Source organism: Condylura cristata, unplaced genomic scaffold (genome assembly GCF_000260355.1).
Source record: "Condylura cristata isolate star-nosed mole 26May11 unplaced genomic scaffold, ConCri1.0 scaffold00002, whole genome shotgun sequence".
Classification (NCBI taxonomy): Eukaryota; Metazoa; Chordata; class Mammalia; order Eulipotyphla; family Talpidae; genus Condylura; species Condylura cristata.
In genome coordinates this window covers 82,274,710-82,292,227 of record NW_004567103.1, presented here as the reverse complement: position 1 = coordinate 82,292,227, position 17,518 = coordinate 82,274,710, and the positions used below count along the sequence as shown (strand labels likewise).

Below are 17,518 nucleotides of genomic sequence, written 5' to 3'. Positions count from 1 at the left end.
ATGGTGGCTTTCCATGTATAATCTGAGGAGATTTGTGATTTGGTTATTGATAAACTGGTGTTGGTGTCCTTCTGATCCAGTATAGTAAACCTTCTTTTATTCATTTGTGACATTTACATTATACATTATGGTTTTTTTTTGTGTGTGTGTGTGTCATAGAGTTACTGTAGATTATTAATGATCACACTGAGAGAAAAAGTGAAAGAGAAAGAGTGTAGTTTGTTTTTTTCCCCTCCTTACTGCTGAATATTCTCGTTATCGCTGGAAGAATTCCAGATTTTAATGATCTTTCTGATGTAAAGAATTATATGGCCTTGAACAGTCTTCTGACCGCTGACAGAGCCCTTTGAAGGCCACGGTGCTCGTGACTTAGGATGCTAGACCTTGACTGTTGGTCCTTGTGGGCCCTTTGTCCAGACTCTCGGCTCTATGCCTACTTATTTCCAGACTTTTTTTGAGAATGAGAATTCTTTTCATTGTCTAGCATCCAAGAGCTGTACATAAGTGGCATTTCTAGTATCAATATAGTTGAGAAAAATGACAACTCATAAGAATTTAGAAATTTGTTTTACAATATCTTGCATTTAAAATTCATAAGTGCCTTTACATAAGTTTGAAAAATAGGGATATAAATACTGACTCAGTTGTGGATAATGCTTGGAATAGTTCTCAGACATCCTATTAATAACTACTCTCACCCCAAGGATGGGGTCAGAACTATTTCCTGTTCTCTGGATTCCAGTGTTCCAAGTTGTCTTCATCTGCAGGGTCACACTCTTTTGTGTTTCTGCTTTGCCTATATGTATCTGTATGTTCCTTTTACCTGTATTTTTTTTTTCTTTGTACTCTTCATATCCTTCCTATATTCTGTTATTACCACTTCCCAGGAAGAACTTGAACTCAGTTAATGATTGTGAGTGACTGTTTATCTTTTGATTTTCTTTTTTTTTTAAGATTGATTTATAAATGCATATGAAACTGCGGTACAGGCCAGAGGTGCAGGGGTGATGAGAGGATTACCAGAGACAGAGTGGGGAGCAGAACAGGCAGATTGACGAAGTACACTGCTGAGGGGAGCAGTGGGCGAGACAGGAGAGGTCTGCTGCGCCATGTGGAACACCTCTGGGGTGGGGAACCAAACTCGCACTGAAGTAATTTTAGCTAGCTTGTAGTGCTATGTCCTAATCTGTTGTACCACCAGCGAGGGCCATCTTTTGATTTTCAACTTAAGCAAACTTCATTCATTCAACAAATATTTCTTGATTGCTGTGTTTGTAATAGACATGGTTATAGGCATTAGTTGAACAAAATAAGCAAGTTCCCCATCATGATTGCTGACAGTCCTGTGGGAAAATCAGACATAAATACAAGCAAATATGGGATAGAATTAGCCCCTGTTATAAGTGCTTTGAAGGAAGAGAACCGGATGCAGTGACAAGGCACTCTGTTCCTGAGTCTGTGCCCGTGGCCATCTCCCCCCCCCTCAGAAGCCTGAGGCGGGGACTGGCACGCTTCCCGCCTAGTGAGTGCTACCCAGATAAGCCCAAGGAGAACCAGCCCGTGGCCATCCCCCCCCCCCCCCATTGCTCTTTGAAAGACTTGCTGAAGAGGTAACATCTAAACTGAAGGAGACAACCAATGACATTGTCGGTATAAGGAGCATCAGACAGAAGGAACAGCAAGAGCCAAGATCCTGAAGTATTAATAGTTGGAAGTTTGGAACCAAAGGGAGACCAGTGTATTTGACTGGACTTATGAGATACTGGCTGAGAGCTCCAAATTTCGACGTCATTTTATTGGCAGTTTTAAAATTTATGGGAGTGAATGCCGGTCATTTGTAGTGGGCAGAGTAAGAGATAAGAGGCTTTGAACAGAGCCCATCAACAGAGGTTAGCAACCAAGTAAAGATGGTTACAAAAACTTGAGTACGTGCAACCAGAGGAATGTCAGGAAGGCATGATCATTTGTTTGCATGGAAATATTTGAAGAAGGAAGGAGAATCAACTTTGGAATGCCGCTGAGAAGTGGAGTTAATGAAGTCCAGGAAAATATTCCTTGGATTTGTCAGCATCACTAGTGAAGCTGAGAAGAGCAGCTTTAATGGAGGGGTGGCACGGGAAGCCGTAGGATGAACAGGAAGTCCATTGGTGCAGCTCACGGTGTCGACAGCTGTTTCCAGAAGCTTCACTGTTAGTGGTGTTGATGAAAGGCATGTGAGCACTGGAGGGGGTTTTTGCAGATGGAGGATTTAGAGGAAGTTTATAAGCCTCTGGGAACAGTCACTGGAGAAGGATAGCTTATGATGTTGAAGAGCAGACAGCTGAAAAGCCAAGCGTCTGAAGATTTGAAAATGAGCTTTCTTCATTATTGGAGGGAGAAAGCTGTGGGTATGGTATGATGTGGTGGTGGAAAATCGAGATGGTCTGATATTGCCTACTTTATCAGTCAAGTGGGAGGCGAGAGTATTAGGAGAGTTGCAGTGTAGATGGATGTTTGAGCAGGAGATGGGAAAGTCGTTTTGGAGAGAAGGGCAAGCAGACTCACTCGAACTTAAGGTGAAAAGTGGGGTGGTGTTGATGGCCTTTTTGAGGTTTCAGATTATCAACATAAAGTGAGACTGTGTGTATGTATGAAAGAGAGAGAGAGAGAACATGCCTGCATATGTTTTCTCTTCAGCATGATAGACTGTTGCAGGTGTGGAGAAAGCAGCTGATTGTGTTGAGTTCATCCAAGGTTTGACTTTCACTTAGGCAACTCTTACAGAGAAAGAAAGTTGTGGGTAGTTTTTAAGCTGTTATCACTCCCATGAAATTTAATCCAAATTAAAAGGAAAGTGAAAATGGGGAGTTTATGGAATTGAGGAGGCTGGGGCAATGTGCTGGAATCAGAGCTCCAGGTTCTCAGGTGAAGTTGCAATGAGGGGTTGTAGAACACATCTAGCACCAGAGAGGGGAGGGTGCTGATGCTTAGTCCTCGAGCGCGGACTGCCGAAAGGGTAAGGTGCGGGGCAGTGGAAAGGAAAGGGTGTTATCAGCCATGTGGATGTCTAAGCCATGAAGGAAAATGAGCAATGATCGGAGGAGAGCCGCATGGGGCCCGGAGTCTGAGCCTGCAGGCAAGAGGCGTGAGCTGCGGGCTGGGAGAAAGGGAGTAACATGTGGCTCAGTGCACCAGCCTTGGCATTCCCAGAGAAGCCTTGCTGGGTTCTTGCACGTTGTACTTTATCTTCCTTTCTCCATGCACATAGCACCTGCAAACCTCTGGTTTCCATGTCCCCATGCAATTGCGTCTGCTTACGTCTCAGTCTCTTCTTTTTTTCCAGGCAACAGTCTCCGTGCCTTTCTGTGGTTTCCAGTGGTGAACATAGTACAGGACTTGTCACGTAAGAGGCAGAGTGAATATTTGTTCAGTGAGTGTATGCGTGGGCTTAAAAATGAGTAGGGCTATGGGGAGGAAAGGAAAGAACAGAAGGAGGTGGTCGTGTAAGAACATAGACATTGCTGGTAGAGCTTCTAGCTTTCTTTCAGACTATACTATACTTATAAAATGGTTATAATGTGCAAAAGGTTATCTTTATGATGGAAACACCACTTATGACTTCATGTGAATAAATTCTACTAATATTTGACTTCCAAAGTACCATGGTGGCTTTCCATGTATAATCTGAGGAGATTTGTGATTTGGTTATTGATAAACTGGTGTTGGTAATTTAAAAGGTACTTCTTGATACTATGATGTAGAATATTATTTTGTTAAAGCTTCCTGAGTACTTTGTGACTTGATCTCTTGCTTCTTTATCTTCTACTCTTGTGCCCCGTAATGCTATAGGTATTTAACATTTTCACGTTCAGTTATTAAGCACCTGTGCTTTGAGCTGTAATGTGTCTGGTACATAGTGTTATAATTTAATGACAGTTGTGCAGACTCTGGGGCCAGCAGATCTGAGTTTGAATTACTGCATGACAGTTACTAGCTTTAAAACCCAGTGAAAATTTTTTTTTAACCTAATCTTTCAGAGCCCCATTCCTTATCTTCAAAATGTAAATAAGAGTGCCTTTATATTTTATAGGTATGTGTAAGTGTGCTAAGGTCTCTGGCACACTTCTCTCAACCATTCATAAGTTCTCTCTTCCCTTACTTACCTCCTTTACTAAGTACCGTAACTGACAGGCACACATCTTGTCCATTTTTTTTTAAATACTTATTTATTACAATAAATAAGCCAGAGGTGAAGGGATGAGAGGATTTATCATTGAGAGCAGGGAGCAGAACAGGTGGATCTACTGAAATACACTGCTGAGGGGAGCAGCAGGTTAGACAGGAGAGGTCTGCTGTGCCATGTGGGTCAGCTCCCTGGCCAGGGATTGAACTCAAGCTCCAGTAGCTGCCCATAGCTTGACAGTGCTGTGTCTTTAACCCCTGCACCACCAGGGAGGCCCCATCCATGTTTTGAGACAATATTCAGTCTGATTCCTGCTTATATAGATAGTTTTGCCTTTGTCATTCTAGGCTTTCTTAACCCATCCCTTCTTTGCATTCCCATAGTAATTATTCATACTCTTTTATTTGGTAGGGGCAACATTCTGCCAGTGAGGTCTACTCACCTTTCATCCCATTTTTGTGTTAAATTCTTACATTGACAGATTTATTCATTCTACAGATATTTAGGGAAAACATGTAGTTAATTGAAAAAAATGTCCAGGGCCCTCCCTGATGGTGCAGCGGGTTAAAGCACAGCACTAAGAAGCTTAAGCCACTTCCGCATGAGTTCGATTCCTGCCTGCCCGGGAAGAGATCCACATGGCGGAGGAGATCCACATGGCGAGGAAGACCTCTCCTGACCCTCCCGCTGCTCCCCTCAGCAGTGTACTTCGTTGAGCTGCCTGTTCTGCTCCCCTCTCTGTCTCTGGTGAATCCTCTCATCCTCCGCATCTCTGGCCTGTACCCCAGTTCTGTATGCATAAATAAATAAATCTTAAAAAAAAAATGTCCAAATTAGTTGTAGCTCTTATTCATATGTAGTATCTATTCTCTCATTTTTAAAATCTGAATTGTCCTTGTGACTTTGACCAACAGAATGGCAAAAATGATCTACATGTTCTGGATCCTAGGTCATTCAGACATCTGACAGCTTCCCCCTGTGTCATTTTGGGTTGTTCAAGCCACTATATAACTGCAGGCTGTTACCAAATGGTTGGCGAGCATGTGTGGCAAGGTGCCCCGCCAACAGCCAGCATCAGTGCCTCAGACATGGGATGATGCCTTGGTAGATTCTCCAGCCCATCAGACTGTCAGATGACAACAGCTGCATGAGTAATTCTGGGCAAGATTAGCAGAACCTTCTCTCTGAGCCCAGCCAGCCCAAAGACTTCAGGGAAATATTAATTCATTGCTGTGTTTAAGCTATTAAGTAAAAGTGACTCTTTTGAACTTTTCTTATGGAGAAGTCTACGGTAGACTAAGAAGTTGTTGAGTCTAGGGTTGGTTCTGTTCGCTACCCCCATCCTCCATGGTTAATACTCCTCTGTTTTTGTATACCTACGTGCTACAGGGTAGTTTTAATAAGTAGATGGTTATAGTGATAGGCACTATTAAAAAAATGCCCTTATAAGCCTTTTCCCATCCCTAACCTGATTTAATAATTGTGGAGGGAATATTCTTCCACTGCTATTCTGGACGTGTAAAGTCAAGATTTAGAGGCTGGAATTCTCAATTTTATTGTTCTTTTCATTATATCTGACTATCTTATTGTGTGTTTCTTCATTCTTGTTGAAGCTGGTATTTTTAAACTTCTTCCTGTTGGCCTGCAGCAGTAGTTGGGCTATTGTTCTGGTAAAGGTTGCTCTGTGAATTTCTATTTTCCAGGGTGCTGTAAGGAGAATGGCTAGGATCATTGTCTTAGCCTTTTATTGCTTTGCCCTTGAAGACAAAGATAATGTGACAGGAAAAGGTTGAGCTGCTTGGAACCTAGCTACTGTGGTGGGAACTGAGGACATCGATCTTGTAGAAAGGGAGGGCATGTTGCTGTTGTAGTTCTGTGTTTCTGTACTCCAGAAATACCTGAAATATGTCCTCTTTCCCTGGTAGCTGGTACTGTAAAAGGGTAAGACTCCAGGTTCCCTGTTGTTCCCAAGGAAGGGTGGAGCTGAACAGGGAGAAGTGAAAGAGAACTGGAGAGGAAAGGAAGGAGATCTAGAAGAGTTGAAGGAGGCATTTGACGTAGAGAGACATGTGAACAACTTGCGCTTGCTTCTTGGCTTTGGCCTTGTACTAGGGTCTTGGGGGACATGGAAGGAGACATTTGAAAGAGACAGAGAGATGGGTGAGAAGCCCATGGGGAGGATTTGTGTTTTGATTTTGCTTCTTTCGTCCCAGACCTCCCTAGCCCCTCTACCCTTTTTCTATGGTTCCCCACTTGCCTGTGGCAGGTTTTCAGGCCCCAGCGGTCTTGCTTTGCTCCAACACAGTTTGGCTGGGCAGAGTAGAAGAATAGAATTTTATTTATTCTTTTGCTTAACATCCCCAATAATATGCTAATTGTATTAAAATTTCTTTCTATTGATGATCTTAAACGCTAGAAGAGTATATTTTATCTTGATGCGACTGACAGAACCTACTTGGAGCAGGCAGGTTACAGCCTCCTGAGGTGCCCCTCCCTCTACTCTGTAGCAGTACAGCTTCAGTCAGTGTGCTTCGTAACTTTCAGAGTGAGATCTTGCCAAAGGAGAAAATGTACCCTGATAAAAAGAGGAAAGGTGCTCAACATAACTAATACAAATCAAAATCACAGCTAGATAATGCCTCATACTTGTAAGAATAACTGTTAATAAGAGACAAGAAACTACAAATGTTGATAAGGATATGGAGAAAGGGAACCCTGGTGTGCTTTTTTGTCAGTGTAAAATGGTGTAGTCATTCAAAAATAGCATAAAGGTTCCTCAGAAATTGATCATATTGCTAATATAATATCCATCAATTTCATTTCTGGGTATTTACTCAAAGGGAATGAAAACATTATCCAAAAGATATCTGCACTCCGATGTTCATTACAGTATTATTTCTAATAACCAAGACATGGAAGCAATTGACGTGTTCATCTGTGGATGGATAATGTGGCTCCTAAGAAAGCATAAAGAAGACAGAGAGAAAGAAAATGTGGTAAACACAAGTATAGAAATATTAGCCATAAAAAGAAGGAAACTGTGCCATTCGTGACAACATGGATGGACCTTGAAGGCATCATACTAAGCAGATAACAAGGGAAAAATGAATATTACATAACTTCATTTAACATGTTAAGTCTGAAGACATATCAAACTCATAGAATACTATAAAACTTCACTTAACATGTTAAGTCTGAAGACATCAAAGTCACAGAAAACAGCTTGGTGGTGGTTACTAGAGGTAGTGGGGATGGATGGGTGAAATGGATGGAAGTAATCAAAAGGCTCAAACTTAAAAAAAAGAAAAAAGGTGCTTGGTAGTCTAACTTCACCAACGGTTTCTTCTACACGCATACCTCATTTAGTGCAGTTGGCTTTAGTGTGCACAGGTAAGATGTTTCACAGATAATATGTTTTTCACAAGTTGAAGTTTTGTGACACAAGGTTTAGGACTTGAAGGCTCAGATGGCAGCTAGCATTTTCTAGCTATGAAGTATGTTAAAATTAAGTTAGTTTGTTGTTTTGTAGACCTAATACTATTGTGCACTTAATAGATTATAGTATAGTATAATCATAACTTTTATACCCACAGGGAAACAAACAAAAAAATGTGTGGCTAGCTGTAGTGTGATACTATCATACTACAGTAAAGCTTTACTTGAGGGGCCAAACCTGTAAGTTTGGGTAGGAACCATATCTTCAAGGTGTGCCTGTACATTTTTTCATAGTTCTCTTATTATTTTGGAAAATTTATGAAAGTTAAACAATATATATTTTTTAACTTAGAAATAAATGGTGTTACTTTCTGAGGAATTTTTCTTCAGGGCTGTTGTGTGATGCGAGTCTTTTGAATGATGGTTGCAGAATTGATACTGGGATTGTAAGCATGTCCTGTACTAGCCTGTAAGCTCCCTGCGATCAGGGCCCGATTCCTATTTATTCTGACTTTGTGCTTTTACAATGCCTTACACATGACAGACTGTAACCACGGGTTCCAGTTAACTCCAGCCCTCACTTTCCTTGTTGCAGTCTTCCTTAGGGGGTGTGGGTGGGATGTGGGCAGAGAGCGTTCTAGGTTTTCCCCTTCAAGTCCTCTTCCTTGCTCCTCTTCAGGTCCTCTAAGTCCACCTCTTGTTTATTTTCTATTATTAATGTGTTTTGTCTGTATCTTTTGCTGATTTGTTTTGATTTCTCTTTTCCACGTTAATTGTAAATCTTAGGGCACTCCTGAGGGATGTAGAGGGGAGCATATACTTAATTGTTGGTTAGCTAAAAATATCTGAAAGAATGCTTGGGGCATGAGTGCCATTATTTGCTTTTCAGAGGGATATTAAATGTGTGGGGGTCAGGCGTGAGAAGGTCTTCTACTTTGTGCCTTGTAATATTCCCTGAGTACATTATGAAAGAATAGATGGCAAAGAGGATCAAAAGCATGGGGAGACCCTCCCTGGTGGCGCAGCGGGGTAAAGCACAGCACTGAGAAGCTTAAGCCACTTCCGCATGAGTTCGATCCCCGCCTGCCCTGGAGGTGACCCACATGGCATGACAGACCTCTCCTGACCCACCCGCTGCTCCCCTCAGCAGTGTACTTCGCCGATCTGCCTGTTCTGCTCCCCACTCTGTCTCTGGTGAAGCCTCTCGCCGCCCCTGCACCTCTGGCCTGTACCCCAGTTCTGTATGCATAAATAAATAAATCTTTAAAAAACAAAAGTATGGGGAAAAGGTAAAAAAAAAATCTAGATTAGTAGGAATAAGTGAGGATAAGGTGCATCATCAGTTATTTATTTTTGATTAAGAAGAAAAAGAGAAAAGAAGACTAGGTCTGCTCAGTCTGCTTAATTGCCTAGGGAACTTCCAGCATCTTTTCTTCTTTGGGTTTCTCACATAAGTTTGTGACCTACTTTTCAGAATGCAGAGCCTTTATGCCCAATTACTTTCAGTAAGCATGTGCTTGTTAGGAATCTCATACAATTTCAACTGAAGGGAGGCTTTTATATACTAGGGATTTTTGAAATCATAGTAGAGAAATGAACAAATAGGATCTTTCCCAGTGTTGACTTGAATGGAGACTTTGCTCTCTGGCCTGTTGCTTCCTAGCTAGGCACCAACTGTGACCTCTGTTCTTTGAGTCAAAACTGAACAAGGCCAGAAGTGTAATAACAAGTGTTTCAAGGTGGGGACAGAAACTTGGCCACACAAACTTGGAAAATCACTTACCCTTACTTCACCTGTTTCTTCTTCTGTAAAATAGGATTGTGTTAATAGCTATTTATGGAGTTGGTTGGAGAATTAGAGACAGTTTATGTAGATCATCTAGCATACAACCTGACACCTAGTGTGCGCCTTCAATAGTGTTGTTATCATTGTTGTTAGTCACTGTCTGTTGGTTTTGGGTTCTTTAAATTAGGGAGTGAAGGATATGTCACTCTTTCCATTGAGAATGAGTTACAAGTTTGGGGGAGAGAGTGTATCTCAGTTACGGGGTGACGTATAACACGCTGCTGCAAACTTGGCTTAAAACAGTGGTAAAGGAGGATATCTCATAATTCTGTGGTTTGGCTGGGTGGTTTTTTGCTGGCCTCCTATACTTACTTGGGTACCTGTAGTCGATTGGTGACTGGAATGGCTGAATGGTCCAGATGACCACACTAGGAACTTGCTGGTTCTTCCCTACATGGCTTTTCACATCCCAGGAGGCCAGACCAGCTTTCTTACAGCCTGGCATTCCTCAGGCAGCCTTCTCAAAGAGTGGGCTCCAGAACTTGCTAGCAGATCTCTGTGCTTTGTGGTTGCTGGTTTCCCTCTGGGCAAAGCCAGTCACAATGCCCATAAAATCTGAGGAGCAGACTTAGGCTTTGCCTTGGTCAGGGAAGAGTAGCAAAAAATCTGTCGCCATTTTTTCCCCTAATTCAAAAAAATACATATGTAACAGTTTATTTTTGCATCATTTTGTGCCTTTTTCCATCTCAGTTGTAATCCCCGTGGGCTTTCCATTACCAAATCACCCGTGTGCCATCACCATAGTCCAGCGCACTTCTCTCCCTCAACTGTTTTTAATCCCATTCCCCTTTCCACCCCTGTAAAATGTTTCTGGTATATAGATGTTCATCATTATTATTATTTTCTCCCCTCGCCCTTTATACTCCTGGTATGAGTGAAGCCATCTGGTATTTTTCCCTTTCTTTCTGGCTTATTTCACTAAGCATGATCTTTTCCAGCTCCATCCATGTTGCTGCAAAAGGCATGTGTTTATCTTTTTTGGTTGTTGAGTAATATTCCATCGTGTATATGTACATCTTTTTAATCCAGGCATCTACTTTTGGGCATTTCCATGTCTTTCCAATTGTAAATAAAGCAGCAATAAACATGGGGGTACAGGTGTCTTTTTGAATCAGTGTTTTTGTGTCTTTTGGGTAGCTACCTAGGAGTGGGATTACTGGGTCCTATGGAAGCTCCATTTTTAGCAGTTTGAGGAACCTCTGAACAGTTTTCCATAGTGGTTGCACTAGTTTGCATTCTCACCAGCAGAGAAGGCAAGTTCCTTTTCTACACATCCTTGCTATTTGTTTGAAGATGTGCCATTCTCACTGGGGTGAGGTGGTATCTCATTGTGGTTTTAATTTGCATCTTCCTTATTACACGCGAATGGCTGTTTTTTTAATCCATAGTAAGCTCCATTGGGTCCAGAACGAAAGATGCTCAGGGCTTCTCTTGTTTTCTGTATCATGGGTATCTTCATAACATAACCAACATAACAGCTGGTTAAGGAATTGCAGATACCATGTTGGGACTAACCATTATTCTAAAGGTTTGTTGCTGCCTTCATGTCTTTTAAATATCTTTCTAGTGAAGAAGAGACTAGTACCAGCGGAAATGACTGGAACACATCTATCACCTTCATTTAAGGAAGGATTGTCATTTGAGATAGTGAGCTTTCTAGCTCCCAGTTGCTGCATTGTTCAGAAGTAGTAAAGCAGGTTAGGGGTAATCTTGTACCATGAGCTTTTCCTCATTGAATGATTTCTGTTGGTTTCAAAAATCTCAGAAAGAGCACTGCTCTTTTATGCTGACAATAGGTGTGGGATGGGATGATGTTAGAAAAGGAAAAGCATTGCTTCTTAGGCTGAAAGAATTACTCTGCATAGAACTTTAGTTGTGCTTAATTTATAAATTCAGATGTACCTCTGGTACTCCTCAGAGTTGGTGTTTATTGTTAATGTACAAAACATTTCTGTTTAGTGCAGTGTCAGGCAGGTAGATAGATGCTGTGAGTGTTCTTAGTTTACAACAAAAGGAATTGAGAGAAAAAAAATAAAGAAGCACATATGCACAGTTAGCTTGACTGATGAAAATGATTTGGGGGGTACGTGTTTTTCCCCTATTCTAATATGACTTTAACACCTACTGATTTTTATACCTGGCTCAAGAGGTGTACTGCCAACTAGTATACTGGGATCAGAATTTGAGCCTGATAGCTTTTGTCCTTCCTTTACTCTCTTGTGGAGGGTGGGAAGGAGCAGGAGGCCAGGGCTCCTACTCACCCTGCTTTATAGCTGCTGAGCTAGAAGCTTGATGAAGGTGCTGTCTTGGACTTTATTCATGTTACCAAGCCAGCCGTCTGGGTCGGTGGCATTTCTGTGGAATCTGTCCTATCTGATAGCACTTGTTTTTTTTTAGAAAATTGAGTGTGAGATGTAAGTTACATTACTTCGGTGAGTCAGACACAGATTAGTCTTAGGTTTTTGGTGGGACGCAAGAGTTAAGTTATAAATAAATATGCTAGCTAAAGCAGATGATTGCTTTCTGTACTAGCACATTTATAAGCTGGGGAATTATGATAAACATTAACCCACCAACTCTGTAGCCTGTTGGCTCTTTGCTTCGCTGTTTCCTGGTTAAAAATAATAATAATTACATTCTTCTGATACGGTTGCCAAGCATTCATGCTTCTCTCTCCACTTGTGATAATAAAGGATTCTGCAGCGTGCATTGCTTTGTCGTTGATTTGATGTTTTATAACATTTGAGTGTTATATTATCTGTGCTGATTTGTCTTTCTCTTCTCTTTTCAGAATGGACTGCTGAATTATGAAGTATTTCAGAGCCAATAGTAGAACATCACTGTGCCACTCACTCCTTTATCTCCTACTAGTTATTTAAATTGGACTTTTAATATCCTACCAGCTGCTCTTCAGACACACATGGTGCATTGTTGCCATTCCCCGGATTGTATCTTTGAAACACAGACACTTAGTAACCTTCAGCGAACAAAGAGGCAACCTCCCGGGTCATTTTATTTGGAGGGTGTCACCTTGACTGCCCTCTAGCTTTTGCTGGAACTGGATTTGAATTCCATCATGGAGCCTCGCATGGAGTCCTGCCTGGCACAGGTGTTGCAGAAGGATGTGGGGAAACGACTGCAGGTTGGCCAAGAACTTATAGACTATTTTTCAGACAAACAGAAGTCTGCTGACCTTGAGCATGACCAGACCATGTTAGATAAACTTGTGGATGGACTTGCTACCTCTTGGGTGAACTCTAGCAATTACAAGGTAAGCTGTGCTTTAGAAGGCCCTGTAGGTATTTGGGCTGCTTTGAATCAAAATGGATTCTTAGGGAAAAAATCCCTGAGCAGTCAGCATGACTCCTTGGGCTTTCAATAAGAGTCTCAGTCAGGTTGTGGCATTTAGACCTTTCATTCTAGAGTGAGCAAGTAGAGTTTTCTTTGATTTTCCTTGGAGATCAAAAAATCCTTATTCTTTAGTATTTTGAGAGAAGGCCAAGTGGATAAACAGTTGGAAAGTTTACAAGCACCTGCAGCCTTGAAGTTAAAGTGAGTGTTCTGTCTCACAGTGGCTGGGTCATAAGACATTGGTTTTGCTTCTTCATGAATGAGTGAAAAGTGTCTTTACTGATTTTCTTGGGGTGGAATTGGGACTGGAATGTGGAGCATTTTACCTTCAAATTTGGAAGGCAACCCAGGTGCCTGGCCAGATAAGAGTGTGTGGGATATCTAGCACTCCTCTGTGACCTGTGTGTAATGCCTGGAGGCTACCCTTTAGGACCTAAAGATCTTGGTGAGTGGGAGCAACAAGTGGGGCCCCATGACTCAGATGAGTTATGAATTATGAGTTATGAGTTATTTTGCCATTCAAGGGCTGTGGCTTATGAATAAAACAAAGAGGTGTTCTTACTCCTTGACTCACCCCACATTCACTCCCCCACCACCGCCCCTTTTAAGAGGGTAGACCCTTTGGGTCAAAGTTGAGGTGGAAAGAAGAGTGGGAAGTTTGCCTGCCCATTAATAAATGTGATGTAGGCACTATGAGAGGTGCTTACAGGAACCCCAACTTTGTGTTTCTTTCTTTGACCCAGTCTACAGAGATTGCTTTGGACTTGGAAACTGATACTTACAACATACCTTTGTTTGCTCTAGTGTAGACCCTATTTCCTAAATATGTTAAACCTCATTTGAGAATTAGCAGGCTTTATTTGTTAAGGATGTTGTTTAGTTAGTACCCTAATATTTTACTTACAATTGGATTTATCCACCTGTCTGTGAAAGCTGAGCTTAAATTCCGTTTTTTCATTTGCCAGATGAAGTTAGCTAGTATTTCTTCAGTGCTTGGCACTAGTGCTGGCTGATGGGAGCAGCGTTTTCAAGGGCTGTGAAGTCACCTTGTCTCTGCTAGAGAAATGGCATCACCACACCTGTTTGTACGTATAATGCTTTGGTAGAGAATAACGGAAATGGTTGCAGTTGACTTAAAATTGCTAAAAGAAGATTTAGTAATTCTTTTTAAATTTAATAATTCCAAAGTAGTAGAGGCAGTTACTGGGAAGAAGAATGCTTCTGGTTTTCGCTTGGAAGAAAACCTTTCTCATAAACCCTTTTTGTATATCATACTGGTCAGATGGTTGCTTGCCCATGTCAGCATCACTGGAAAATTGACAGGTGCCAATGATTGCTGAATGTTTTGGTTTGAAAAAGTGCTCAACTGCCCTCAAATGCAGTTTGAAGGAGTGGGCATTGAACAGTGTCAGGCTCCTATTAGGTAGGAGGAGGTTAGAGATGGGACTGAAGTAGGATGTTAAATAAGTAACTGACAACGGTTAACTTTTCTTGACTTCTCCAGGCCATTTTCCCCATCTGTAATGTTGGGGTAATCAAAATGATAGCACTAAATAAGACAGCGTGTGTAAAGTTGCACTCTAAGTACCACCGGGTAAGCACTTAGCCATTAGCAGCCTTTATCAAGGCTTGATTCCTGTCTTCAAGGAGTTCATAGTCTATGTGTGGAGGAAACTGATAAATAAACAAGTGGTTACAATACAGTATAGTGTGTGCAGTAGTAGACACAATTTTGTGGGAAAGCAAAAGAAGAAGAGTAGTAATACTGCTTTGAAGAATCCAAGGTCTGGAAGACTGGGTCCTTTTTTCCCCAGAACACCACTTCCAGTGTTACAAAGGAGTGAAAGATTAAGACTTGACCTTTCAGTAAAGTCATTTCTAAGGCAAAGAAATTTCTTTATCATTTCTAAGTCAGGGAAATTTGATAAGTCATTTCTTTGATGCAAAGAAGAGTGAGGAAAACAGAGCTTGCATGACTTGTTTTTACTTACGGTTGGTACAAGTGGTCACAGCGTAACCAGTGACAAGTCATTTTATCTGTAGTGTTGTGTAGGTGTTGGGCTGGATAATTGCTCGGGAGGGGTCTAGTTCTCCTATCTCACATGACTTCATATATTTGGCTTTGCAATCAGGGCTGTGTTTTGTGGTTCTAGCCTTATACTTTTGCTGAGATACTGCCCTCCCTGCCCCCACCTTCCCCAGCCGCCTTGCTTACAGCTCTCTAATTGTGGTGACAACTTGCTGTCTTGACACATGGGGCTCAGAACTGGAACAATGTAGGTTCTCAACAAGTGTTGCTTCCTTGAGTGAACTCTGAACTTAGAGACTGCTCAGCAAGTATTCATGGTTGCTTCTCTGGAAACTTACCTTTTAGGACCCCCAGCTCCATTTTCATTTTTTCCCCTAAATTGTAGATCACGTTTTCTCATTGAGAACCTGAGGTATATTTTAGTTTTTTTTTGACCTGTTTTGTGTATTATGCATTACAGGGATTCATTTCATATTAAACAAAGCTTTGAGCCTAGCTTTTAAACATTATTTCAAGTTAAGGACTAAAAAGATAAGAGTATATAAAGGAAATAATTTTATCCTTCCAAAGCAATAGTACTTGGATATTACTATTGTTTTTCTTAAAAAAATATAGGTGAATGCCAGCACAGTGTCTTATGTAAAAACATATTTGATTGGATTGTGAGTTATTTTACATTTGATTATTTCTTGACATGGTAGACAAATTTGTATTTGGTATTAATTACAGTTTAATTGCTACCATTTATTGCCTGTTATGTGTTAGGGATTTTATCTCTTAATCTTCATTATATCTTTGCAAAGTAAATGATGATATCCTATGTTACACCTGAGGTATAGCTGAAATTACTGGGAATTATGAGGTAATTTCAATTAGTGATTATAAAACTGGGATTTAAATAAGTCTTTCTGATTTCCTAGCCACTGCTCCTTCTGTAGACAGGGATAAGGCATGTGGTAAAAATTCTAGACTGAGTAGGCCATACTTACTATCTTCTTGCACATAATCAACTCACCCATTGTAGTGAAGAAGCAGCAACAGAAAACATAAATAAAAGGGCATGGCCTGTTCTACAAACATTCAATGAACAGAAACAGGTGGTGGGCCAGTTTGGCTCATGGACCCTGCTCTAAAGCATGTTTTCTTCAGTAGTGGGACCCTTTGCCATTCTTCTAGGAGAAGAGTAAGCCTTTTAATTTGTATATACTTGGGGGTGAAAGGTTCATTTAGATTGAACAGAATGTAGTTTGTTTTTGGACCAGCACATGTGATATTTCAAGAATATTTGTGCTTTTTCAGTTGACTCACCTGGACTCATGTTAGGACCAGTTTGCGTTCTGTTAGCCTTCCACTGATCATTCATTGTCAGCTGATTTTGGACTTCCTTGCATAATAAAAGTCATCTTGGGAATTGAGTAATTGCTCATTTAAATAATGCTCCGAATTTAACAGGGTTACTTTGTGGGGGTGCTTTTCAACTCCCTCCCCTCCCGCCACTCCCAGGCTTAGAGGAATGCTGGAAGATTTTTCCCAGGCGTTCAAAGAGTTCTCACAATGACTGTGAGATCTTCTTTTCTAGATTAATCAGATATTAAAACTAAAAACACAGCTCAGATATTTGAGTCTGGTTGTTCCCGTTAGTTTGGTCTCTTCTAGCCTTGCTTAAGCATGAAGAGAAGGATGGTGGGGTAGATGCCACTGTATACCTCCAGCTATTCTGTCTGCCCTCTCCCTTTAGGTGAGAAGGGATGAAAGGTAGGAGATCTGACCTGGAGAGGCTGTCTGTGTCATGGCAGCTGGAGGCAATTGATGGAGGCTTCTGTATTTATACTGTACAGCTTTCCAGGGAATCTGGGTGATCTTTATTTGGCCAAACAGCTCTGCCCATAGCTCCGTGGTTAAGTGTTCCTCATGTGTAGTGGACTTAGTGGAAACAAGGAATCCTACTGGGCAGTCAGGTGCTTTTCTTTCTTTGCACTTCTAAAATCCAGAAACTCTGAAACTCTTGCTTTTCATAACTCATTTGTCATGTGATCTGATAGGAACATATAATCTTTATTTACCTGCTTAGGGCATGTTTCACTGCAAAATACTAATATGTTTGACTGTAGGTTGCAGCTCCAGATTGTGTTCAAGCAGTATGTGTGTGTGTGTGTTTTGTGTGTGTATCATTGTACACAGTTTACTTTCTAAAACCTGAAAAATTCTATATTCCAGGATGTACATCTGGCTGCCAGAGTTTTGGATAAGTGATAGTGGACCTACATTTAATATTGCAGCATAGTAACCATAGCCCATAGTTATGAACATTTGCTATGTGCCAGAAATTGTGCTAACTAAGCTTCATTTTTAACCTAGTTACCAGTGAGGTAGATATTGTTATCCTTACTTTACAGATGAGGATAGTTAATCAAGTAACTTATTCCGGACAACACAAGTAGTGGTTAAAGTCTGTGGGACTTGAACCCAACTTTTACATGACAGCTGAAGTTAATGAAGCACTTGGCTATGCTGGGGACTGTAGGGAAGATAGATCTGGTCCCAGTCCTAGTAGTGTCTGCCCAGTGCCATCTGGCTCCATTTAACTCTAGCTTGTGGGGGCTTGGTCCCACTGTTCCATTGTCCCAAGGGCCATGATGCTTTGATCTGAAATTTATACCTTTTCCACTAACCGAGGGCTGCTTTGTCTCTGCCC

General features: G+C 41.2%; 1 protein-coding gene across 5 annotated transcripts in view; it reads left to right on the top strand.

Moving 5' to 3' along the window:
* Positions 1–17,518, top strand: part of CLASP1 (cytoplasmic linker associated protein 1) — a 261,001-nt gene that overhangs the window by 20,822 nt on the left and 222,661 nt on the right. For all 5 annotated transcript variants that reach the window (XM_012727152.1, XM_012727132.1, XM_012727159.1 and 2 more), the window contains exon 2: positions 12,235–12,714. In XM_012727152.1, coding sequence (XP_012582606.1) covers positions 12,520–12,714 — 195 coding nt within the window. In that variant the 5' untranslated portion in view covers positions 12,235–12,519. The remainder of the gene's footprint in view (positions 1–12,234; positions 12,715–17,518) is intronic.